The following is a 27,511-nucleotide window of genomic DNA, read 5'->3' as shown; positions in this document are numbered from 1 at the left end:
GAGCGGTCTCTTCAAGATGGTCGAACGGATAGGATGGCCCCCCAATACCTCTCAGCATTCTTCAGATAATGAGTGTTAACACTGAACGAACGGTTATATAAATATGAACGTGGTCCTATCTATTTTTCTCTCTGCTGCGATGTAAACCAACATCAGTCAGGAATATAAGAAGCTAATTCTGTATTCTGTACGAGTACTGATAATGTCCCAGCTAAAATACCTGGGTTCAAATAGTATTTGAAATCTATCAAATACTTTTAGCATTTGCTCGAGTCTGCCTGGAGTGCAAGATGTGCGGGGTTTGCAAGTTTTTTGACTATTTCATTGGTTCCATTGCACCAGTCGAGCACAGACAAAATGTTCGAAAGATTTCAAATACTATTTGAACCCATGTATTCTAGTGAATAATTGTAATATCAGTGTTAGTGTCTAACTAACTGGATTAACGACAAAGGGGGACCACACATTAAATACATCACTGAGCCTCTACTGATAACATGATGGCAGACCTGGGTTAAAATCCTATTTGAAATCATTCCAAATCCTTTATCTGTGCTTGATTGGGCTTGCCCTGCTTATTGGAGACATAGAATAGTCCCAATACTTTAAATCCTGCCCCTCTGGTCCTCCAGGTAGGCTAGAGCAAGTACTCCAAGCATTTGAAAGATTTGAAATAGTAGTTGAACCCAGGTCTGCTCAGCAGTATGCCATTAGAGGGGGTTGATGACAGGGAGGAGAGAAATATCATTACAGTGGGATGATTGGTTGACACAACACTGGTGACACCAGGGTTAACTTCAGATGATAAGTGATTAATATCTTTGGATTGGAGTTAGAAATCATTAAAAGCCTCCCTGATGTAATGTAACTAGTAGAGAAGAGCGCTTCTCATCCCAGTCAGGAATCACAAGGTCTCCGCTTCTCATCCCAGTCAGGAATCACAAGGTCTCCGCTTCTCATCCCAGTCAGGAATCACAAGGTCTCCGCTTCTCATCCCAGTCAGGAATCACAAGGTCTCCGCTTCTCATTCCAGTCAGGAATCACAAGGTCTCCGCTTCACATCCCAGTCAGGAATCACAAGGTCTCCGCTTCACATCCAGTCAGGAATCACAAGGTCTCCGCTTCTCATCCCAGTCAGGAATCACAAGGTCTCCGCTTCACATCCCAGTCAGGAATCACAAGGTCTCCGCTTCACATCGAGTCAGGAATCACAAGGTCTCCGCTTCTCATCCCAGTCAGGAATCACAAGGTCTCCGCTTCACATCCCAGTCAGGAATCACAAGGTCTCCGCTTCACATCCCAGTCAGGAATCACAAGGTCTCCGCTTCTCATCCCAGTCAGGAATCACAAGGTCTCCGCTTCACATCCCAGTCAGGAATCACAAGGTCTCCGCTTCACATCGAGTCAGGAATCACAAGGTCTCCGCTTCACATCCCAGTCAGGAATCACAAGGTCTCCACTTCACATCGAGTCAGGAATCACAAGGTCTCCGCTTCTCATCCCAGTCAGGAATCACAAGGTCTCCGCTTCACATCCCAGTCAGGAATCACAAGGTCTCCGCTTCACATCGAGTCAGGAATCACAAGGTCTCCGCTTCTCATCCCAGTCAGGAATCACAAGGTCTCCGCTTCACATCCCAGTCAGGAATCACAAGGTCTCCGCTTCACATCGAGTCAGGAATCACAAGGTCTCCGCTTCTCATCCCAGTCAGGAATCACATGGTCTCCGCTTCACATCCCAGTCAGGAATCACAAGGTCTCCGCTTCACATCCCAGTCAGGAATCACAAGGTCTCCGCTTCACATATACTACCCACCACTGTGACCTGTACGCTCTTGTTGGCTGGTCCTCACTACATATTTGTCGCCAAACCCACTGGCTCCTGGCCATCTATAAATCACTGCTAGGAAAAGCCCTGCCTTATTTTAGTTCATTGGTCACCATAGCAACACCCACCCGTAGTCTGCGCTCCAGCAGGTATCTCTCACTGGTCATCCCCAAAGCCAACCTCCTTTGGCCGCCATTCCTTCCAGTTCTCTGCTGCCAATGACTGGAACGAATTGCAAAAATCTCTGAAGCTGGAGACTCTTATCTCCCTCAATAACTTTAAGAGCGCTTCTCATCCCAGTCAGGAATCACATGGTCTCCGCTTCTCATCCCAGTCAGGAATCACAAGGTCTCCGCTTCACATCCCAGTCAGGAATCACAAGGTCTCCGCTTCACATCCCAGTCAGGAATCACAAGGTCTCCGTCTGAAATGGCACCCTATTCACTATATGGTGCACTTCTGTTTTGGTTAAAAGTAGTAGACTATATACGGAATAGGGTTCCATTTCAGATGCAGTCAAGATGTCATGTGGCAGACGGTACTAACTTACAGAGTGTGGAGGGAGAGCAAAATGTTGAGTGAATTCTATAGAGAATACTGAATAGGCTATTTAATACTTAATACAGAATACGTAATACGTTGAATGTGAGTTGAGTAGTGGTTTCTTTTTCATCTCAAAGAGCATAAACTAACTCTAGGGTCAAGTGAACTGTTGTGACACCAATGAAAGGTGTTTCCTGGTGTGTTTGATGTTGAAAGCAGAGTAGTGAAGATGGTAAGGCAGAAGGTGGGCCAGTAACCAACATTTGCAGACAGTAGGTACAGGTTTTGGTAAAATTAGCCTAGGAGACAATAGGAGATTCAAGGAGGCAATAGGAGATTCAAGGAGGCAATAGGAGATTCAAGGAGACAATAGGAGATTCTAGGAGACAATAGGAGATTCAAGGAGACAATAGGAGATTCTAGGAGACAATAGGAAACTGTAGGAGACAATAGGAGATTCTAGAAGACAATAGGAGATTCTAGGAGACAATAGGAGATTCTAGGAGACAATAGGAAACTGTAGGAGACAATATGATATTCTAGGAGACAATAGGAAACTGTAGGAGACAATAGGAAACTGTAGGAGACAATAGGAGACTAAGTGACAACAGGAGATTCTAGAAGACAATAGGAGATTCTAGGAGACAATAGGAGATTCTAGGAGATTCTAGAAGACAATAGGAGATTCTAGGAGACAATAGGATATTCTAGGAGACAATAGGAGATTCTAGAAGACAATAGGAGATTCTAGGAGACAATATGATATTCTAGGAGACAATAGGAGATTCTAGGAGACAATAGGAAACTGTATGAGACAATAGGAAACTGTAGGAGACTAAGTGACAATAGGAGACAGTAGGAGACAGTAAGAGACTGCAGGAGGCTGTAGGAGACAACAGGAGACACTAGGAGACTAAGAGACTCTAGGAGACAATAGAGCGCTGTGTTCACATGAATTGCGGCAATTGTTAGGCCATTACAATAACTTATTACTAGCTGCAGCTGTAGACCTATACAGTAAGGATCCCCTGTTGTTTAAGAGGGATAGCATACTCTACTGTACACACCTACCCCAGCTATCCTCAAACCCCACTAAACCCATTACACTGGGGAACAATCTGATTAGCTTAGCACTGTGCGCTAGCACAGCAGTAATGGATCACAATTACCTCCATTGATTTTCTCCCCTACACTACAGGATAGGAGGGGTGAGAGCTGGAAGAGTGGTAGAGGTAGGGATAGGGGGGTGAGGAAGAGATGGAGGAAGGGCTGAAGTGATCAACTACAGTCGTGGTCAAAAGTTTTGAGAATGACACAAGTATTGGTCTTCACAAAGTTTGCTGCTTCAGTGTTTTTATATTTTTTTGACAGATGTTACAATGGTATACTGAAGTATAATTACAAGCATTCCATAAGTGTCAAAGGCTTTTATTGACAATGACATTAAGTTTATGCAAAGAGTTAATATTTGCAGTGTTGACCCTTCTTTTTCAAGACCTCTGCAATCCGCCCTGGCATGCTGTCAATTAACTTCTGGGCCACATCCTGACTGATGGCAGCCCATTCTTGCATAATCAATGCTTGGAGTTTGTCAGAATTTGTGGGTTTTTGTTTGTCCACCCGCCTCTTGAGGATTGACCACAAGTTCTCAATGGGATTAAGGTCCTGGCCATGGACCCAACATTTCAAAGTTTTGTTCCCCGAGCCACTTAGTTATCACTTTTACCTTATGGCAAGGTGCTCCATCATGCTGGAAAAGGCATTGGTTGTCACCAAACTGTTCTTGGATGGTTGGGAGAAGTTGCTCTCGGAGGATGTGTTGGTACCTTTCTTTATTCATGGCTGTGTTCTTAGGCAAAATTGTGAGTGAGCCCACTCCCTTGGCTGAGAAGCAACCCCACACATGAATGGTCTCAGGATGCTTTACTGTTGACATGACACAAGACTGATGGTAGCGCTCACCTTGTCTTCTCCGGACAAGCTTTTTTCCGGATGCCCCAAACAATCGGAAAGGGGATTCATCAGAGAAAATGACTTTACCCCAGTCCTCAGCAGTCCAATCCCTGTACCTTATGCAGAATATCAGTCTGTCCCTGATGTTTTTCCTGGAGAGAAGTGGCTTCTTTGCTGCCCTTCTTGACACCAGGCCATCCTCCAAAAGTATTTGCCTCACTGTGAGTGCAGATGCACTCACACCTGCCTGCTGCCATTCCCGAGCAAGCTCTGCACTGGTGGTGCCCCGATCCCGCAGCTGAATCAACTTTAGGAGACGGTGCTGGCGCTTGCTGGACTTTCTTGGGCGCCCTGAAGCCTTCTTCACAACAATTGAACCTCTCTCCTTGAAGTTCTTGATGATCCGATAAATGGTTGTTTTAGGTGCAATCTTACTAGCAGCAATATCCTTGCCTGTGCAGCCCTTTTTGTGCAAAGCAATGATGACGGTACGTGTTTCCTTGCAGGTAACCATGGTTAACAGAGGAAGAACAATGTATGAAAAAAAAAAATATATGAAGAATGTAAGTCGCTCTGGATAAGAGCGTCTGCTAAATGAGTAAAATGTAAAATGTAAATTTCAAGCACCAGCCTCCTTTTAAAGCTTCCAGTCTGTTATTCTAACTCAATCAGCATGACAGAGTGATCTCCAGCCTTGTCCTCATCAACACTCTCACCAGTGTTAACAAGAGAATCACTGATATAATGTCAGCTGCTCCTTTTGTGGCAGGGCTGAAATGCAGTGGAAATGTTTTTGGGGGATTAACTTCATTTTCATGGTAAAGAGGGACTTTGTAATTAATTGCAATTCATCTGATCACTCTTCATAACATTCTGGAGTATATGCAAATTGCCATCATAAAAACTGAGGCAGCAGACTTTGTGAAAATTAACATTTGTGTCATTCTCAAAACTTTTGACCACGACTGTACATAAAGGGGTGAGAACTGGGAGAGTGTTAGTGGTAGAGATGGGAGGGAGAAGAGGAATAGGGTGATTTTTCACACAGCTTTGTCCCTCCTTTACTGTCGGAGGTTTCATTTAGAGTTCAGGGGAGGAAGGAGAGAGGTCGGAGGTTTCACTAAGAGTTCAGGGGAGGAAGGAGAGAGGTCGGAGGTTTCATTTAGAGTTCAGGGGAGGAAGGAGAGAGGTCGGAGGTTTCACTAAGAGTTCAGGGGAGGAAGGAGAGAGGTCGGAGGTTTCATTTAGAGTTGAGGGGAGGAAGGAGAGAGGTCGGAGGTTTCATTTAGAGTTCAGGGGAGGAAGGAGAGAGGTCGGAGGTTTCATTTAGAGTTCAGGGGAGGAAGGAGAGAGGTCGGAGGTTTCATTTAGAGTTCAGGGGAGGAAGGAGAGAGGTCGGAGGTTTCATTTAGAGTTCAGGGGAGGAAGGAGAGAGGTCGGAGGTTTCATTTAGAGTTGAGGGGAGGAAGGAGAGAGGTCGGAGGTTTCATTTAGAGTTGAGGGGAGGAAGGAGAGAGGTCGGAGGTTTCATTTAGAGTTGAGGGGAGGAAGGAGAGAGGTCGGAGGTTTCATTTAGAGTTCAGGGGAGGAAGGAGAGAGGTCGGAGGTTTCATTTAGAGTTCAGGGGAGGAAGGAGAGAGGTCGGAGGTTTCATTTAGAGTTCAGGGGAGGAAGGAGAGAGGTCGGAGGTTTCACTAAGAGTTCAGGGGAGGAAGGAGAGAGGTCGGAGGTTTCATTTAGAGTTGAGGGGAGGAAGGAGAGAGGTCGGAGGTTTCATTTAGAGTTGAGGGGAGGAAGGAGAGAGGTCGGAGGTTTCATTTAGAGTTGAGGGGAGGAAGGAGAGAGGTCGGAGGTTTCATTTAGAGTTCAGGGGAGGAAGGAGAGAGGTCGGAGGTTTCATTTAGAGTTCAGGGGAGGAAGGAGAGAGGTCGGAGGTTTCATTTAGAGTTCAGGGGAGAAGGGAGAGAGGTCGGAGGTTTCACTAAGAGTTCAGGGGAGGAAGGAGAGAGGTCGGAGGTTTCATTTAGAGTTGAGGGGAGGAAGGAGAGAGGTCGGAGGTTTCATTTAGAGTTCAGGGGAGGAAGGAGAGAGGTCGGAGGTTTCATTTAGAGTTCAGGGGAGGAAGGAGAGAGGTCGGAGGTTTCATTTAGACCACTCAGCCATCCTGACTACTGCTCAGACTGGAATTTATATTCTAAGTATATTAGCATATTACAGTATCGTTATGGAGAGGGTCATTTTTCACCCAGCTTTGTCCTTCCGTTATACCAGGGCTCTCCAAATCTTTTTCTGGAGAGCTACCCTCCTGTAGGTTTTAACTCCAACCCTGTTCCTGGAGAGCTACCCTCCTGTAGGTTTTAACTCCAACCCTGTTCCTGGAGAGACACCCTCCTGTAGGTTTTAACTCCAACTCTGTTCCTGGAGAGATACCCTCCTGTAGGTTTTAACTCCAACCCTGTTCCTGGAGAGCTACCCTCCTGTAGGTTTTAACTCCAACCCTGTTCCTGGAGAGACACCCTCCTGTAGGTTTTAACTCCAACTCTGTTCCTGGAGAGCTACCCTCCTGTAGGTTTTAACTCCAACCCTGTTCCTGGAGAGCTACCCTCCTGTAGGTTTTAACTCCAACCCTGTTCCTGGAGAGCAACCCTCCTGTAGGTTTTAACTCCAACCCTGTTCCTGGAGAGATACCCTCCTGTAGGTTTTAACTCCAACCCTGTTCCTGGAGAGCTACCCTCCTGTAGGTTTTAACTCCAACCCTGTTCCTGGTTTTAACTCCAACCCTGTTCCTGGTTTTAACTCCAACCCTAGTCAAACAAAAGAGTAGTAATAAATCCTGGATTGGATGAGGTGCAGTGGAATGGCTCCGCTAACTATGATAATCTAATGGAGGCCAGTTCATCATGGTTACTGATTTTGTTTCACGGTGCTCTAGCGAAGATCCCCACACACACCAGCCCCCGCCCACACCCACCCACATGCCTTATTATTAAGGGAGGAGAAGATCCGAGGGGAGGGACCTTGGAGCTTCTCCTCCAACATGGTTGAGAAGGAGGTGAGGAGCTGGAATAGATATAAGAGATTGAGATGGAGCCGGCAGGGAGTGAGCAGGGATGGGGAGAGGTGGAGGGGGGGGTTAAGAGATTGAGATGGAGCCGGCAGGGAGTGAGCAGGGATGGGGCGAGGTGGAGGGGGGTTAAGAGATTGAGATGGAGCCGGCAGGGAGTGAGCAGGGATGGGGAGAGGTGGGGGGGTTAAGAGATTGAGATGGACCTGGCAGGGAGTGAGCAGGGATGGGGAGAGGTGGAGGGGGGTTAAGAGATTGAGATGGAGCCGGGAGGGAGTGAGCAGGGATGGGGAGAGGTGGAGGGGGGTTAAGAGATTGAGATGGAGCCGGCAGGGAGTGAGCAGGGATGGGGGAGAGGTGGAGGGGGGTTAAGAGATTGAGATGGAGCCGGCAGGGAGTGAGCAGGGATGGGGAGAGGTGGAGGGGGGGTTAAGAGATTGAGATGGAGCCGGCAGGGAGTGAGCAGGGATGGGGGAGAGGTGGAGGGGGGGTTAAGAGATTGAGATGGAGCCGGCAGGGAGTGAGCAGGGATGGGGAGAGGTGGAGGGGGGTTAAGAGATTGAGATGGACCTGGCAGGGAGTGAGCAGGGATGGGGAGAGGTGGAGGGGGGGTTAAGAGATTGAGATGGACCTGGCAGGGAGTGAGCAGGGATGGGGAGAGGTGGAGGGGGGGTTAAGAGATTGAGATGGAGCCGGGAGGGAGTGAGCAGGGATGGGGAGAGGTGGAGGGGGGGTTAAGAGATTGAGATGGAGCCGGCAGGGAGTGAGCAGGGATGGGGCGAGGTGGAGGGGGTTAAGAGATTGAGATGGAGCCGGGAGGGAGTGAGCAGGGATGGGGAGAGGTGGAGGGGGGGTTAAGAGATTGAGATGGAGCCGGGAGGGAGTGAGCAGGGATGGGGAGAGGTGGAGGGGGGGTTAAGAGATTGAGATGGAGCCGGCAGGGAGTGAGCAGGGATGGGGAGAGGTGGAGGGGGGGTTAAGAGATTGAGATGGAGCCGGGAGGGAGTGAGCAGGGATGGGGAGAGGTGGGGGGTTAAGAGATGTTGGCCAGTTCCCCAGACACAGATTATAAAACCTACAGTCCTGATCCTGGAATAACAAGCATCTCTAATGTTTCTCTTTTGATTTGATTTAACCCTTATTTGGTTGGAGTATCTCCAAAGACTAAGAAGAATGTCAAATGGAAAGTTTCAATTTAAAGTGTTCTTAAATCCATGGCCAGGCTTGATTTACGTGTGGGAAACCATCTCACAGTGTCTGATCACGACCAAGGATGATGCAAGTCGCCTATATAGATAGACTATCTATAGTGCCTATCCATCTATACTGCCTATCCATCTATAGTGCCCATCCATCCATAGTGCCTATCATCCATCCATCCATCCATCCATAGTGCCTATCATCCATCCATCCATCCATCCATAGTGCCTATCATCCATCCATAGTGCCTATCATCCATCCATCCATAGTGCCTACCATCCATCCATCCATAGTGCCTACCATCCATCCATCCATAGTGCCTACCATCCATCCATAGTGCCTATCATCCATACATCCATCCATAGTGTCTAGCTATCCATCTATCTATAGTGCCCATCCATCCATCCATAGTGCCTATCATCCATCCATCCATCCATCCATCCATCCATCCATCCATCCATCCATCCATAGTGCCTATCATCCATCCATCCATAGTGTCTATCTATCCATCTATCTATAGTGCCCATCCATCCATCCATAGTGCCTATCATCCATCCATCCATCCATAGTGCCTATCATCCATCCATCCATCCATCCATAGTGTATATCTATCCATCTATCTATAGTGCCCATCCATCCATCCATAGTGCCTATCATCCATCCATCCATCCATCCATCCATCCATCCATCCATCCATCCATCCATCCATCCATCCATCCATCCATCCAGCCTATCATCCATCCATCCATCCATAGTGCCTATCATCCATCCATCCATCCATAGTGCCTATCATCCATCCATCCATCCATAGTGCCTATCATCCATCCATAGTGCCTATCATCCATCCATCCATCCATCCATCCATCCATCCATAGTGCCTATCATCCATCCATCCATCCAGTGCCTAACATCCATCCATCCATCCATACATAGTGCCTATCATCCATCCATCCATCCATCCATAGTGCCTATCATCCATCCATCCATCGTGCCTATCATCTATCCATCCATCCATAGTGCCTATCATCCATCCATCCATCCATAGTGCCTATCATCCATCCATCCATCCATAGTGCCTAACATCCATCCATCCATTCATCCATAGTGCCTATCATCCATCCATCCATCCATAGTGCCTATCATCCATCCATCCATCCATAGTGCCTATTATCCATCCATCCATCCATCCATAGTGCCTATTATCCATCCATCCATCCATCCATCCATCCATCCATAGTGCCTAACATCCATCCATCCATCCATCCATCCATCCATCCATAGTGCCTAACATCCATCCATCCATCCATCCAGATTGCCTATCTATCCATCTATGTAGTAGTGTACTGGCCAGCTGTTGGCGTGGCATACTGTCCTGTAACAGTAAATATGGCTGCCAACCAACTGTAAATGGAAAGGCAGCATCCATAACAACAACCAGCAGATGGGTTCATTTATATACAGCAGTGAGATGCAGTGCCTTAAAGCTACAGTCGGATAAATGACGTCATAAAAACAGGGTCACTGACACGTTTTGGTATATAACCGAGTGATGGGGCTAGGGAAATATAACCCATCAAATTCATAGACAGCACTGTAAATGCAAAGACTGACAGTCCATGACATGCAAGTGATATCAAGAATTTAAAATGGCCATTGAACAGCTTCTCAAATCCCAGACTGCCTGCTGTACTGTACTGAGAGCTAGGAGAACCAGCATTATACATCTCCCTCATCAGTTTTCATATGACTCCTATATGAAATACTATAATGATATATTCATCACATCACTGCACGGTACCACAGACACATGGCCTCCATCGCCCCCGGCCAATCGAAAGGGAGTAGGGGTTCAGATCCCCGAATCCGGAATGGCGGAGACGGGCGCCGCGAGGCGTCCAGTGCGACTAACGCGACCGATCCCGGAGAAGCTGACGCCTGAGGGGAGCAACGGAAGTTCAGGGCTGTTCCCTACTAGTCTCTGTGCACCCTGCCTGGGTAGATTGTATTGCAGTGTAGCTATGTCCAATAGACTAACAACGCACACAGTAGCACAGATATGGAAATAAGCTGACTAGTTGAAAATAAAAATGAAGGCTTCTGTTGGCAGCTTTTCATGAATTAGTTGCATAAACTAAGCATTAATAATAATAATAATAATAATAATAATAATAATAATAATATGTCATTTAGCAGACGCTTTTATCCAAAGCGACTTACAGTCTACCCCTACCCTGTACTCCTGAGTGGCGCAGTGGTCTAAGGCACTGCATTGCAGTGCTAGCTGTGCCACTAGAGATCCTGGTTCGAATCCAGGCTCTGTCGTAGCCGGCCGCGACCGGGAGACTCATGGGCGGCGCACAATTGGCCCAGCGTCGTCCAGGGTAGGGGAGGGAATGGCCGGCAGGGATGTAGCTCAGTTGGTAGAGCATGGCGTTTGCAACGCCAGGGCTGTGGGTTCGATTCCCACAGGGGGTATGAAAAAATAAAAAAATCATGTATGCACTAACTGTAAGTCGCTCTGGATAAGAGCGTCTGCTAAATGACTAAAATGTAAATGTCATGTGTGCATACATTTATTTTGTGTATGGGTGGTCCCGGGGATCGAACCCACTGCGTTACAAGCGCCGTGCTTCGGTTCTCTTAGTGTCATAATAAGACTGTTTAATATTCAAATGGTGGGAAATGCATTGGTGTTGCTTAGCATAGTCTTCTTCCTTCTTCGACCAGAGATTCTGACTCAATCTCTATCCTCTCCCATCCCCTCTCATCAGCACCACCAATATCAATCACCATGGAAACTCAATTGACCCCCCCCCCACACACACACACTGGAAACCAATAAAAAGAAAAAAACTGCTGAGCTTTAGCATAATATGGCTACCGGAGTGGGTGTATGGAAAGCGAATCAGCTAATTCGGCTGATTGGCCGGCAACCAGTGCACCCTTTTCCACTAGATAGCACAGCCACAAAGTCAAAGTGCCTGTCGGCTTGAGGTGCTTTCTACTGGGTATCACACCCGGCGGTTATCACACCCGGTGGTTATCACACCCGGCGGTAGCTACAGTGGCCATTTTATTCCCCTCCCATTCTTTTTTTTGAAGTACATTCAGGAAGTATTCAGACCCCTTGACTTTTTCAAAAAAAAATTACAGCCGTATTCTAAAAACGGATTAAATAGTTTTTTCCCCCCTCATCAATCTACACACAATACCAAATAATGACAAAGCAAAAAGAGGTTTGTAGAATTTTTTGCTAATTTATGAAAAATAAAAAACGGAAATATCACATTTACATAAGTATTCAGATCCTTTACTCAGTACTTTGTTGAAGCACCTTTGGCAGCGATTACAGCCTCGAGTCTTCTTGGGTATGACACTACAAGCTTGGCACACCTGTATTTGGGGACTTTCTCCCATTCTTCTCTGCAGATCCTTTCAAGCTCTGTCAGGTTGGATGGGGAGCGTTGCTGCACAGCTATTTTCAGGTCTCTCCAGAGATGTTAGATCGGGTTCAAGTCCGGGCTCTGACTGGGCCACTCAAGGACATTCAGAGACTTGTCCCGAAGCCACTCCTGTGTTGTCTTGGCTGTGTGCTTAGGGTCGTTGTCCTGTTGGAAGGTGAACCTTCGCCCCAAGTCTCATGGCAAAGGGTCTGAATACTTATGTCAATATAAGGTAATTCTGTTTGTTTTTTACACTTCTGCAACAATGTCTAAAACCCTGTTTTCGCTTTGTCATTATGGGGTATTGTGTGTAGATTGATGAAAAAAATTATAATTTAATCAATTTTAAAATAAGGCTATAACGTAACAAAATGTGGAAAAAGTCCAGGGGTCTGAATACTTTTCGAAGGCCCTGTATGTATGTATGTATGTATGTATATATATGTGTATGTATGTATATATATGTATGTATGTGTATAGTAGATATACATATTGTAGAATAATAGTGAAGACATCAAAACTATGAAATAATACATATGGAATCATGTAGTGACCAAAAAAGTGTTAAACAAATACAAATATATTTTATATTTGAGATTCTTCAAATAGCCACCCTTTGCCTTGATGACAGCTTTGCACACTCTTGGCATTCTCTCAACCAGCTTCACCTGGAATGCTTTTCGAACAGTCTTGAAGGAGTTCCCACATATGCTGAGCACTTGTTAGCTGCTTGTCCTTCACTTTACGGTGCGACTCATCCCAAACCATCTCAATTTGGTTGATGTCAGGGGATTGTGGAGGCCAGGTCATCTGATGCATCACTCTCTTGCTTGGTAAAATAGCCCTTATACAGCCTGGAGGTGTGTTGGGTCATTGTCCTGTTGAAAAACAAATGATAGTCCCACTAAGCCAAAACCAGATGGGATGGCGTATCGCTGCAGAATGCTGTGGTAGCCATGCTGGTTAAGTGTGCCTTGAATTCTAAATAAATCACAGACAGTGTCACCAGCAAAGCACCCCCACACCATAACACCTCCTCCATGCTTTACGGTGGGAAATACACATGCGGAGATCATCCGTTCACCCACACCGCGTCTCACAAAGACACAGCGGTTGGAACCAAAAACCTCAAATTTGGACTCCAGACCAAAGGACAAATTTCCACCGGTCTAATGTCCATTGCTCGTGTTTCTTGGCCCAAGCAAGTCTCTTCTTCTTATTGGTGTCCTTTAGTAGTGGCTTCTTTGCAGCAATTTGACCATGAAGGCCTGATTCACACAGTCTCCTCTGAACAGTTAATGTTGAGATGTGTCTGTTACTTGAACTCTGTTAAACATTTATTTGGGCTGCAATTTCTGAGGCTGGTAACTCTAATGAACTTATCCTCTGCAGCAGAGGTAACTCTGGGTCTTCCATTCCTGTGGCGGTCCTCATGAGAGCCAGTTTCATCATAGCGCTTGATGGTTTTTGCGACTGCACTTGAAGAAACTTTCAAAGTTCTTGAAATGTTCGTATTGACTGACCTTCATGACTTAAAGTAATGATGGACTGTCGTTTCTCTTTGCTTATTTCAGCTGTTCTTGCCATAATACGGACTTGGTCTTTTACCAAATAGGCCATCTTCTGTATACCCCCCTACCTTGTCACAACACAACTGATTGGCTGAAATGCATTTCTGCATCTACGTATCAGTTTTTCTTAACGTTAAGGTTCACAATTCTGTTTAAATGTTTTAATGTTTAAACATTCACATCCCTAATTTAATGCGTTCTGTTTGGTTCCTTAGGGACACCGTAGCCCCTCCACAACCCCTGGCTGTACCCAATTCTGATTATCTACCTCTTTCATCAAACCCTCCTATCTGGTATAACTCTCCTGTCTTATCTGGTGACCTTAGGCATGCACCCTCTAATTCTGTCTCTCTCCCTCTTCCTCTCTATGTCTCCCTCCCAGAGGACCTGAGCCCTAGGACCATGCCTCATGACTACCTAGCCTGATGACTCCTGACTGTCCCCAGTCCACCTGGTCGTGCTGCTAATCCAGTTTCTGCAGTTCTATCTGGGCTATGGAACCCTGTCCCCAGCCCAGCTGGTCGTGCTGCTACCTTGTCCAAGACCTGCTCTTTGACCCCGTCTCTCTCTACCGGACCTGCTGTCTCAACCTCTGAATGCATCGACTATGAAAAGCCAACTGACTATTATTACTGAGGTGTTGACCTGTTGCACCCACTACAACTTATTATTTGACCCTGCTGGTCATCTATGAACATTTGAACATCTTGAAGAAGAATCTGGCCTTAATCTCTACCCGGCACAGCAAGAAGAGGACTGACCATCCCTCAAGAGCCTGGTCCCCCCCTAGGTTTCTTCCTAGGTTCCAGCTTTTCTAGGGATTTTTTCCCCTCAGAGCCTGGTTCCTCTCTACCCGGCACAACCAGAAGAGGACTGGCCACCCCTCAGAGCCTGGATCCTGTTGTGCTTACTCGGCTGCTTTCTGCCCTCACTGAGACAGAGACAAGTAACAGATGTACAGTTTTACTCCTCACACTAATCCTGCTCTGTGATCTGAACACAGCTGTGAACCTGTAGCCTGATAGCAACGTAGCACTAAGAATAGCACTACTATAACACTATGTAGATATTATCAGAGCTGAGGGATAAAGAGTGTGTTAAGAGTGAACATCTATCAACCAATAGGCTAAAGCAGTCTTTAGGTTCATGTAGGTTACACAAGACCGTAAACCTTAAAACTGTTTTTCTCTCAAAATACCAATGTCCTTGTGTGAGCGTGCTTTAGTATTTGATAGTGTTATGTGAAATGTAAGGGTCTCAAAATGGCCCCAGGAGGTTCAAGAAAGCCCCTCTACTGCCTTCGTTGATAGAGTACTTCAGGCAAATATCAAACATTATCCACCGAATAGATAAGCAATATATTTATTTATTTATATACACACACACACATAAATAATTACTTTAATATTATCCTATTTCTCAGTGTCTGAGCAGTCAGCAGGTGTTAAAAGCAACCAGCGGCCTCCAGCAGCAATCCACTCCTCATATTGGCTGATACTTGGCTTCTGTTGTCGCAAGAAGCTGTAATATCTTAGTAATCGAATTTTCTTGACAGAGCCTCATATCAACACCCCTGTTTTGGCTGTGATGGGTGCTATTGTGAGGAAAGAGGGAGGGAGGGAAAGAAAGAGAGAAAGAGAGGAGATACGAGCGAAAGAGAGGAGAAGAGAGAGAGACCGAGTGAAGGGAGGGAGTGAGAAAAAGATAAAATAAAGAAAATCTGCCCGTCTGCCTGCCCGTCTGCCTGCCCGCCCGTCTGCCTGCCCGCCCATCTGCCTGCCCGCCCGTCTGCCTGCCTACCCGTCTGCCTGCCTACCCGTCTGCCTACCCGTCTGCCTACCCGTCTGCCTACCCGTCTGCCTACCCGTCTGCCTACCCGTCTGCCTACCCGTCTGCCTACCCGTCTGCCTACCCGTCTGCCTACCCGTCTGCCTACCCGTCTGCCTACCCGTCTGCCTACCCGTCTGCCTACCCGTCTGCCTACCCGTCTGCCTGGGGTGACTGAAGTGCCTCTGTCAGGAGATTTTTTTTACCTCTGTCTCCAACCTCCTCATCTCTCTCTCATGGAATGATAAGAGACAATTACACGCTGAATCTGCAGGAAAGGATCAGAGCTACAGCTACATCACATCTACAACATGGAGAAACACATTACTACAACTGGAATGGCAGAACGTTCAACTGATCTACATGATCTCATAGGAGTGAGAGAGGGGGAGGGTGAGAGAGAAATAAAGAGAGAGAGAGAGAGAGAGAGAGAGAGACAGAGAGAGACAGAGACAGAGAGAGAGAGAGAGAGTGAGACAGAGAGAGAGAGAGTGAGACAGAGAGAGAGAGAGAGAGACAGAGAGAGAGAGAGAGAGAGAGAGACAGAGAGAGACAGAGACAGAGAGAGACAGAGACAGAGACAGAGACAGAGACAGAGAGAGACAGAGTGAGACAGAGACAGAGACAGAGACAGAGAGAGACAGAGACAGAGACAGAGACAGAGACAGAGACAGAGACAGAGACAGAGACAGAGACAGAGACAGAGACAGAGAGAGAGACAGAGAGACAGAGAGAGAGAGAGACAGAGAGAGAGAGAGAGAGAGAGGGAGCGCAAGACAAGAGACACCAAGAGACAAGAAAAGGTGAGGAGTGTCATCAGCTTTAAAATCCACCAGGTTACAGTAAATAACTCAGAGGCGAAGTCTACACCATGTAAGACAATTGAAATCAAAGTTCAAAATGTAAATTGTAGAGTACATCCTTCACAGCTTTTAAAATGTCATGTCATGTTAAAATTGCAACACTGCGACAGCCCAAAAATGCTTTACCACATTACAAAAAAATGAAAAAGATGAAAGAGCATATTTACATTTTAGTCATTTAGCAGCATATGGGTATGTCACAAATGGCACCCTATTCCCTATGGGCCCTGTTCTGAAGTAGTGCACTATATAGGGGAACAGGGTGCCATAAGAGCGTAGTGCCAGTAACCGAAAGGTCGCTGGTTCTAATCCCTGAGCCGACTAGGTGAAAAATCTGTCGATGTGCCCTTGAGCAAGGCATTTAACCCTAATTGCTCCTGTAAGTCGCTCTGGATAAGAGCGTCTGCTAAATGACTCAAATGTAAAATGTTATACGCACACACGGTAGCCACCTCATTTTCAAACGTTGCTATGGGCACAGCCAAACAACTAGTTAATAAGCTAGCCAGGTAGTTGGGGGCTACAGATGGAATAGCCAACGTTAGCTAGCCAGGTAGTTGGGGGCTACAGATGGAATAGCCAACGTTAGCTAGCCAGGTAGTTGGGGGCTACAGATGGAATAGCCAACGTTAGCTAGCCAGGTAGTTGGGGGCTACAGATGGAATAGCCAACGTTAGCTAGCCAGGTAGTTGGGGGCTACAGATGGAATAGCTAACGATAGCTAGCCAGGTAGTTGGGGGCTACAGATGGAATAGCTAACGTTAGCTAGCTAAGAACTGTTTTTGCATACATGCATGCTGCACAGTGCCGGTGGGAGAAGATTGGATAAGTTAAAATACCGTGATATAATTGTCACTATTTTCAAAACTGGAACAGATTAGCTATATATCCAACATTGCAATTGGAGCTAGCTGGCTACCTGTATGTATTTAGAAAAACATAGATACAAATGCATGGCTCTGGCTAGCATACAGGTCAGCTGCAACCAATGTAGCTAGCAAGCTAACATTTCATCCATGAACGGAGCAAACTAGTAAGCTAAATACCAACCTAGATAACAAGAGAGTAGTGGTGGCCTGTATATGGTTTCCTATGAGTTCTAGAGTCCAGCTTTCCGACGCTCACAACCCGGAACTACCAGGACTGCTTTGTTTACAAACATTTTGATTTGGTTTATTCAGTAGCTAATAAAAGCCTAATGAAAAGGAATAACGTCCAGACCAGACCAGACCAGCGCTGAACAAGCGAGCATTCCCAGCTGATCAAATCGATCGATGACTCAGCCGGAAGCTAGAAGGCACAGGTACTAGCTGTCCTAGGCTCCGTCCCAAATGGAACCCTATTCCCTTCTTAGGCCCAGCCAAGGTACTAGCTGTCCTAGGCTCCGTCCCAAATGGAACCCTATTCCCTTCTTAGGCCCAGCCAAAGTTCCAAAGGCTGTGCCTAATATTGTGTATAAGAGGTCATACAATAAGTTGTGTAGTGATCCCTATGTTCTTGATGTGAAGAATATTTGTTGGTCTGTGGTGTGTAATGACGAACAACCAGACGCTGCACTTGACACATTTATGAAATTGCTTATCCCATTTACTAATAAGCATGCACCCATTAAGGACGGCAGGTAGCTTAGTGGTTAAGAGCGTTGTGCCAGTAACCAAAAGGTCGCTGGTTCTAATCCCCAAGCCGACTAGGTGAAAAATCTGTCGATGTGCCCTTGAGCAAGGCACTTAACCCTAATTGCTCCTGTAAGTCGCTCTGGATAAGAGCGTCTGCTAAATGACTAAAATGTAAATGTAAGGAAATGACTGTAAAAACTGTTCAATCCCCGTGGATTGATGAGGAATTGAAAAATGGTACAGTTGAGAGGGATTTTACATTTTTGTCATTTAGCAGACGCTCTTATCCAGAGCGACTTACAGTTAGTGAGTGCATACAGGGATGAGGCAAAAGAGATGGCAAATAGGTCTGGCTGTACAACCGATTTGCAAATGTACTGCAAATTGAGGAATCATGTGACTAAACTGAATAAAAAGAAGAAGAAACTACACTATGAAACAAAGATAAACGACAATGAATGAAAGTAAAAAGCTTTGGAACACCTTAAATGAAATTTTGGGCAAACAGGCAAACTCTGCTCCATCACTCATTGAATCAGATGGTTCACTCATCACAAAACCCACTGATATTGCCAACTACTTTAATGATTTTTTTCATTAGCAAGATTAGCAAACTTGCCCGCAACAAACGCTGACACTACACATCAAGTATATCTGACCAAATTATGAAAGACAAGCATTGTAATTTTGAATTCCATAAAGTAAGTGTGGAAGAGGTGAAAAAAGTATTATTGTCGAACAACAATGACAAGCCACCGGGGTCTGACAACTTGAATGGAAAATTACTTAGGATAATAGCAACAAATTAACAACAGACATTCAGCACGCTTATAGGGAAGGACATTCAACAAGCACAGCACTTACACAAATGACTGATGTTTGGCTGAGAGAAATTGATGAGAAAAATAATGTGGGGGTTGTTTTGTTAGACTTCAGTGCGGCTTTTGACATTATCGATCATAGTCTGTTGCTGGAAAAATATGTATGTGTTTTGTCGCACCTGGACTACTGTTCAGTCGTGTGGTCAGGTGCCACAAAGAGGGACTTAGGAAAATTGCAATTGGCTCAGAACAGGGCAGCATAGCTGGCCCTTGGATGTACACAGAGAGCTAACATTAATAATATGCATGTCCATCTCTCCTGGCTCAAAGTGGAGTGGACTTCATCACTACTTGTATTTGTGAGAGGTATTGACATGTTGAATGAACCGAGCTGTCTGTTTGAACTACTGGCACACAGCTCGGACACCCATGCATACCCCACAAGACATGCCACCAGAGGTCTCTCCACAGTCCAAGTCCAGAACAGACTATGGGAGGCGCACAGTACTACATAGAGCCATGACTACATGGAACTTCATTCCACATCAAGTAACTCATGCCAGCATTAAAATTAGATTTAAAAAACAGATACAAAATACACCTTATGGAACAGCGTGGACTGTGAAGCAACACAAACATAGACAAATGAATACAAAACACACGATAACATATTCACTATACACACATGTACACATGGATTATGTGGTAGTAGAGTAGAGGCATGAGGGCACACACTTAATATGTTCTGAAATCTGTTCATGTTTTTAAAATCCATGTTTTTAAAGATCCATAATAAATATAAATACATAGTGCACTACTTCGGCTCTGGTCAAAGGTAGTTTGTAGGAAATAGGATGCGATTTGGGACACAGTCCTATTACAGTCCAGCCCTGAGCAGAGAACTGGCTGGAGTTTAATTTCACTGTGATCGAGAATAATGAGGATGTCTGCAGGACAGGATATGACTGCTCTCTCTCTCTTTGCACGCACACACACACACACACACACACACAGATCTGGTTAGAGGTGGCATCCTAGGCAGGGAGTTAAGATAGCTTGCTCCCCTCCCGGTTCTGTCCTGACCAACCCACCCACCCACCATACAATTACCGGAGAACCAGCAGGATACAGATTATTAACAGCAGAGTACAAAGGACAGGGTTTTACACACATCCAACTATTGCAAAGGAGCTGGACAAAATGTTTGTCATAATGTTTGAGCCACTCAGATAGCATAAGAACAAGGCATAATGGCAAAATGTGCATAATTGAAGGAAATTAGATTTGAAAATCAAATGTTTCTCTCAGCCCCATGACAAAATGTGTAGAATTGCAAGAACCTAGCTTTAAAACGGTAAAATGTCCTCTCTGACCCATGGCAAAATGTGGAGAATTGCAGGAAAGTGGAGGGCCTCCAAAACCGTGCCATTGGCCACGCCCACTACCCCCCAGGGCAAACAGTATAGGAGACTGATAGAGCTTATTCACTTACCCTTGTCTCTCACAGTCCACCAGGATTCTCACCAGAATCCCTGTTACAGCCACTAGGATGGGATAATGGTCCACACTCTCTAGGCCTGGACACCAGGAACACAGGGAAAGATAACGCTTTGGTTTAAGGGAGACATTGTTTAGGTTTACGGAGAAACTACCCTGCTGAAACCACTCTCTAAGAACGGGGTTGCTGTTAAGCACTTTGTCACATTTGCAAAAGCACCATATAAATATGAAATATGACATTTTCTTTATTTGATTTAAATGGATTATCTACTTCCCCAGAGTCAGATGAACTTGTGGATACAATTTGTATGTCTCTGCGTCTAGCGTGAAGGAAGATAAAGGTAGTTTTGCGAGCCAAAGCTAACTAGCATGCTAGCTGTTCTCATAGACTTCCAGTCATTGTGCTTAGTTAGCAATTGCGCTAACGCTAGTTAGCAACTTCCTTCAAACTGCACGCAGAGACATAAAATGGTATCCACAAGTTAATCTGACTCTGGGGGAAGTAGACAAAGGGCCTCATTGGAGACAGAATATATACAAAGAGGGGCCATGAGACTTTACTGAAAGCCTTTCAGTGAATTCAGTGAAATCAGTCAATAGATGGCAAAGGGTTTGATATTCCAGATCAGTGTGATACTCCCCATAAAAAACACACGAATAAAACAGATTATTGGAGTCAGGGGTAAGGGGTAATTCAGGATAACATTTGGAACTGAGAGCCAAGTGTATCTGCCAAACAAGCAATTCTCCCCAGCCCCTCGAGAACATTACTGCCCATCAGTAAGGTGCCAGACAAACACACACACACACACACACACACACACACACACACCGAACACCAAACAAACACACACACTAAATTCCTAGCAAAGGACCCTACTGAGCATCAGTAAGAACATTGAACACAGTGGCTGTGAATCATGTATCGCATAGCTCCACGTCTGATGAATGGCTCTGCTGGTTTGGATCCAACCTTTATTTCCTGCAGCTAAAGTGAATTATCGGTCTTTTCACACGTCAGAGAGTAAGTAGTAACCGTAGCCTAGCCAACTCCCAACGAGGGCTTCGATAGGAAACACCCACTAACAGAAGACCGTGATATTAATATAGCCCGGGCCAGGAGAACAATCGAGGGCATGCTACTTTGACAAATATATTTTCTTTCCTTCCTCCTCAGAATCTTTCAGACTGGGTGTGATGTGTTATGATTACACAGAGATACAGTATCTATGTCTGCATCAGATTGAACAGAGATACAGTATCTATGTCTGCATCAGATTGACCAGAGATACAGTATCTATGTCTGCATCAGATTGACCAGAGATACAGTATCTATGTCTGCATCAGATTGACCAGAGATACAGTATCTATGTCTGCATCAGATTGACCAGAGATACAGTATCTATGTCTGCATCAGATTGACCAGAGATACAGTATCTATGTCTGCATCAGATTGACCAGAGATACAGTATCTATGTCTGCATCAGATTGACCAGAGATACAGTATCTATGTCTGCATCAGATTGACCAGAGATACAGTATCTATGTCTGCATCAGATTGACCAGAGATACAGTATCTATGTCTGCATCAGATTGACCAGAGATACAGTATCTATGTCTGCATCAGATTGACCAGAGATACAGTATCTATGTCTGCATCAGATTGACCAGAGATACAGTATCTATGTCTGCATCAGATTGACCAGAGATACAGTATCTATGTCTGCATCAGATTGACCAGAGATACAGTATCTATGTCTGCATCAGATTGACCAGAGATACAGTATCTATGTCTGCATCAGATTGACCAGAGATACAGTATCTATGTCTGCATCAGATTGACCAGAGATACAGTATCTATGTCTGCATCAGATTGACCAGAGATACAGTATCTATGTCTGCATCAGATTGAACAGAGATACAGTATGTCTGTCTGCATCTGTAGTGGTATAATACTGGCGGGGGTACTAGCAGTTACAGAGTTTAGAACGTCAATGTGGTATAATCTCTGTACTAATACCATTACTGGTTTAATACTGCAATAGTACTAGAAGTACACAATAGTATTGGAGTACTAGAAGTTACTAGAGGAGAGTGAGCGCTACCTGGGAGACGGAGGTTGACCACACGGTCGAAGAGGTTCCTCTCTGCGGTCACTCTGTTTAACACCTGGTTCAGAAGCTGGAGAGAGAGAGAGAGAGAAAAAAAGAGGGAGTTACAAACTATTCAATAGTTCTTATTTCAATTAAAAGAAGAAACAGACCAGAGTGTAAAAGCACATCTTATTTATTTGTGTTCGTCCATTGCTCTGGTACAGAATCTGTCCATCCTGCACTTGATGAGTCCTTCATTCAGCCAGAATAATAGTGTGATTATCAGGGCTAGGCTGGTACACTAAGGGGGAGGGAGAACCTGAATCTGTCACCATCAACCAATCCACAGGTAATACCAGGGTTGGTAAATAGGCTAGGACCTGGCAACAACAATTGTAAAGGCACACCACGTCATTTAAAAAATTAGTTTATTTATATGTTATGACCTGGCTCAAAGGCTATACTGAATGAAGTGTAATGTCAGAACAATGTAGTTATATAGGATATACTTTATAAATATAAACTCAGCAAAAAAAAAGAAACGTCCTCTCACTGTCAACTGCGTTTATTTTCAGCAAACTTAACATATAAAATATTTGTATGAACATAACAAGATTCAACAACTGGAGACATAAACTGAACAGGTTCCACAGACATGTGACTAACAGAAATTGAATAATGTGTCCCTGAACAAAGAGGGGGTCCAAATCAAAAGTAACAGTAAGTATCTGGTGTGGCCACCAGCTGCATTAAGTACTGCAGTGCATCTCCTCCTCGTGGACTGCACCAGATTTGCCAGTTCTTGCTGTGAGATGTTACCCCACACTTCCACCAAGGCACCTGCAAGTTCCCGGACATTTCTGGGGGGAATGACCCTAGACCTCACCCTTACAACAGTCCTACAAGCCCTCAGCACAGCCTCTCTCAGCCTACTGCGGACAGTCTGAGCACTGATGGAGGGATTGTGCGTTCCTGGTGTAACTCGGGCAGTTGTTGTTGCCATCCTGTACCTGTCCTGCAGGTGTGATGTTCGGATGTACCGATCCTGTGCAGGTGTTGTTACACGTGGTCTGCCACTGCGAGGACGATCAGCTGTCCGTCCTGTCTCCCTGTAGTGCTGTCTTAGGCGTCTCACAGTACGGACATTGCAATTTATTGCCCTGGCCACATCTGCAGTCCTCATGCCTCCTTGCAGCATGCCTAAGGCACGTTTTTCAGAGTCAGTAGAAAGGCCTCTTTAGTGTCCTAAGTTTTCATAACTGTGACCTAAATTGCCTACCGTCTGTAAGCTGTTAGTGTCTTAACGATTGTTCCACAGGTGCATGTTCATTAACTGTTTATGGTTAATTGAACAAGCATGGGAAACAGTGTTTAAACCCTTTACAATGATCTGTGAAGGTATTTGGATTTTTACGAATGATCTTTGAGAGACATGGTCCTGAAAAATTGACATTTCTTTTTTTGCTGAGTATATATATATATATATATATATATATATATATATAGACATACTTTATCTTGTACCTACCCAGGAGCAAGCAAGTAAGATATAACCTTTATCATTACCTACCCAGTAGGGTATAACCTTCATAATTACTATGTAGTTACAATGTAACCTTTGCAGACAACAGGTTAACCAGGAGACATTTTTCTGTTTCACTTTTCTTCAATGGCTTTGAGAAAGATGAATATTCAAATTAAATAGCTTGCTAGCATTTCCCCATCATTCACTAATGTAGCCAGTTAGGCACTGGTAGCGTTATGTCAACACGTTTTCCACCTCGGTTAATAAACGTTACTAAATGGTCATAAAACTCATGAAACATTTAGTTTCCAATGTTATTTTACTATTTTGATACTTCAAATCAAATTGTATTTTATTTGCCACATGTGCAGGTGTAGACGTACAAAACATGTGTAGACCTTACAGTGAATTGCTTACTTACAAGCGCTTAACCAACAATGCAGTTTAAGAAAAAGTGTTAGTCTCCTGAGTGGCGCAGTGGTCTAAGGCACTGCGTCGCAGTGCTAACTGTGCCACTAGAGATCCTGGTTCGAATCCAGGCTCTGTCGCAGCCGGCCGCGACCGGGAGACTCATGGGCGGCGCACAATTGGCCCAGCGTCGTCCAGGGTAGGGGAGGGAATGGCCGGCAGGGATGTAGCTCAGTTGATAGAGCATGGTGTTTGCAACGCCAGGGTTGTGGGTTCGTTTCCCACGGGGGGCCAGTATAAAAATATATATATATATGTATACACTAGATGTAAGTCGCTCTGGATAAGAGCGTCTGCTAAATGACTAAAATGTAAATGTAAATAAAAAATACACTGCTCAAAAAAATAAAGGGAACACTAAAATAACACATCCTAGATCTGAATGAATGAAATAATCTTATTAAATACTTTTTTCTTTACATAGTTGAATGTGCTGACAACAAAATCACACAAAAATGATCAATGGAAATCAAATGTATCAACCCATGGAGGTCTGGATTTGGAGTCACCCTCAAAATTAAAGTGGAAAACCACACTACAGGCTGATCCAACTTTGATGTAATGTCCTTAAAACAAGTCAAAATGAGGCTCAGTAGTGTGTGTGGCCTCCACGTGCCTGTATGACCTCCCTACAACGCCTGGGCATGCTCCTGATGAGGTGGCGGATGGTCTCCTGAGGGATCTCCTCCCAGACCTGGACTAAAGCATCCGCCAACTCCTGGACAGTCTGTGGTGCAACGTGGCGTTGGTGGATGGAGCGAGAACTGATTTCCCAGATGTGCTCAATTGGATTCAGGTCTGGGGAACGGGCGGGCCAGTCCATAGCATCAATGCCTTCCTCTTGCAGGAACTGCTGACACACTCCAGCCACATGAAGTCTAGCATTGTCTTGCATTAGGAGGAACCCAGGGCCAACCGCACCAGCATATGGTCTCACAAAGGGTCTGAGGATCTCATCTCGGTACCTAATGGCAGTCAGGCTACCTCTGGCGAGCACATGGAGGGCTGTGCGGCCCCCCAAAGAAATGACACCCCACACCATGACTGACCCACCGCCAAACCGGTCATGCTGGAGGATGTTGCAGGCAGCAGAACATTCTCCACGGCGTCTCCAGACTCTGTCACGTCTGTCACGTGCTCAGTGTGAACCTGCTTTCATCTGTGAAGAGCACAGGGCGCCAGTGGCGAATTTGCCAATCTTGGTGTTCTCTGGCAAATGTGGACGTCGGGCCCTCATACCACCCTCATGGAGTCTGTTTCTGACCGTTTGAGCAGACACATGCACATTTGTGGCCTGCTGGAGGTCATTTTGCAGGGCTCTGGCAGTGCTCCTCCTGCTCCTCCTTGCACAAAGGCGGAGGTAGCAGTCCTGCTGCTGGGTTGTTGCCCTCCTACGACCTCCTCCGCGTCTCCTGATGTACTGGCCTGTCTCCTGGTAGCGCCTCCATGCTCTGGACACTACGCTGACAGACACAGCAAACCTTCTTGCCACAGCTCGCATTGATGTGCCATCCTGGATGAGCTGCACTACCTGAGCCACTTGTGTGGGTTGTAGACTCCGTCTCATGCTACCACTAGAGTGAAAGCACCGCCAGCATTCAAAAGTGACCAAAACATCAGCCAGGAAGCATAGGAACTGAGAAGTGGTCACCAACTGCAAAACCAGTCCTTTATTGGGGGCGTCTTGCTAACTGCCTATAATTTCCACCTGTTGTCTATTCCATTTGCACAACAGCATGTGAAATGTATTGTCAATCAGTGTTGCTTCCTAAGTGGACAGTTTGATTTCACAGAAGTGTGATTGACTTGGAGTTACATTGTGTTGTTTAAGTGTTCCCTTTATTTTTTTGAGCAGTGTAGATGAGTAAAAAGTAATTAAAGAGCAGCAGTAAAATAAAATAACAGTAGGGAGGCTATATACAGGGGGTACCGGTACAGAGTCAATGTGCGGGGCACCGGTTAGTCGAGGTAATTTAGGTAATATGTACATGTGGGTAGAGTTAAAGTGACTATGCATAAATAATAAACAGAGAGTAGCAGCGTAAGAGGGGGTGGAGTGGGATGGGAAGGAGGGGGACAATGCAAATAGTTCGGGTAGCCATGATTAGCTGTTCAGGAGTCTTATGGCTTAGGGGTAAAAGCTGTTAAGAAGCCTTTTGGACCCAGACTTGGCGCTCCGGTACCGCTTGCCGTGCGGTAGCAGAGAGAACAGTCCATGACTTGGGTGGCTGGACTCTTTGACAATTTTTACCACTTAGTATAGAGGTCCTGGATGGCAGGAAGCTTGGCCCCAGTGATGTACTGGGCCGTACGCACTACCCTCTGTAGTGCCTTGAGGTCGGAGGCCGAGCAGTTGCCATACCAGGCGGTGATGCAACCGGTCAGGATGCTCTCGATGGTGCAGCTGTATAACTTTTTGAGGATCTGAGGACCCATGCCAAATCTTTTCAGTCTCCTGAGGGGGAATAGGCTTTGTTGTTTTTACAGCTTTCTATTTCCTTACAACCGGTCAAACTGATGTTTTTTGCATATCTTGCACAGAAAATCATTCTTTTTTTTTTGTTATTGCATTTTCTCCCCAGAAATGTCTTTGCTTTACCGACCGATGTCAACTAGATTGAAGCATTCATTCTATCGATTAATGACATTATTCTGGTGACCAAGGGTTTATTTAGTCTAAGGCAACATATGACAGAAGAGATGCTGCATGTCTCTAGTTATAGACGAAATGTCAGAAATTATAAGCAGACATTTTGAATTTCAGGACCCCTTTAGGAATCAACCAAAAACCTTTACTACTATAGCCCAGAGAAAAGGCATTGAATAACACATTCATAAAGGGCAAAAAAGACAGCCCAAAAAATGTATCATAAGAAACAAGGTTTTCAAGTGTCTCTCCTATATTTAGAAGATATAATGTATTTAACCCGTTTTATAATGTAAAACCCTGGATTTTTTTTATTATGTTACTTAAATCGACGCACCGGTGAATCAATAGACTCCAGGGTTCTCCTGTCTCCTTATTTCTACTGGTTAGCCTAGTGTCTGCAAAGATCGTCACATTTTAACTACAAAGTCATAAAAATATCACTTTACATTAAGTTGCTTGCTCCTGGGTAAGTAAATTGTAAATACATTGTAACAAACCTTGTAGTTCCATAGTTGGTTGTTAAAGATTGTACTTACAAAGTAACTAA

The 27,511-nt window shown here is 45.2% G+C and overlaps 1 protein-coding gene across 3 annotated transcripts in view; it reads right to left on the bottom strand.

The window, feature by feature from the left end:
* LOC121578809 (E3 ubiquitin-protein ligase RNF123) overlaps positions 1–27,511 on the bottom strand; it is a 266,423-nt gene that overhangs the window by 121,234 nt on the left and 117,678 nt on the right. For all 3 annotated transcript variants that reach the window (XM_045223719.1, XM_045223721.1, XM_045223720.1), the window contains exons 33-34: positions 22,334–22,409; positions 20,221–20,305 (exon numbers count right to left, since the gene is read on the bottom strand). In XM_045223719.1, the coding sequence (XP_045079654.1) occupies positions 20,221–20,305; positions 22,334–22,409 (161 nt within the window). The remainder of the gene's footprint in view (positions 1–20,220; positions 20,306–22,333; positions 22,410–27,511) is intronic.

The sequence above is a fragment of the Coregonus clupeaformis genome, chromosome 12, assembly GCF_020615455.1.
Source record: "Coregonus clupeaformis isolate EN_2021a chromosome 12, ASM2061545v1, whole genome shotgun sequence".
Classification (NCBI taxonomy): Eukaryota; Metazoa; Chordata; class Actinopteri; order Salmoniformes; family Salmonidae; genus Coregonus; species Coregonus clupeaformis.
Note: the sequence above shows the minus strand (reverse complement) of the source record. Positions and strands in the feature narration are given on the sequence as shown.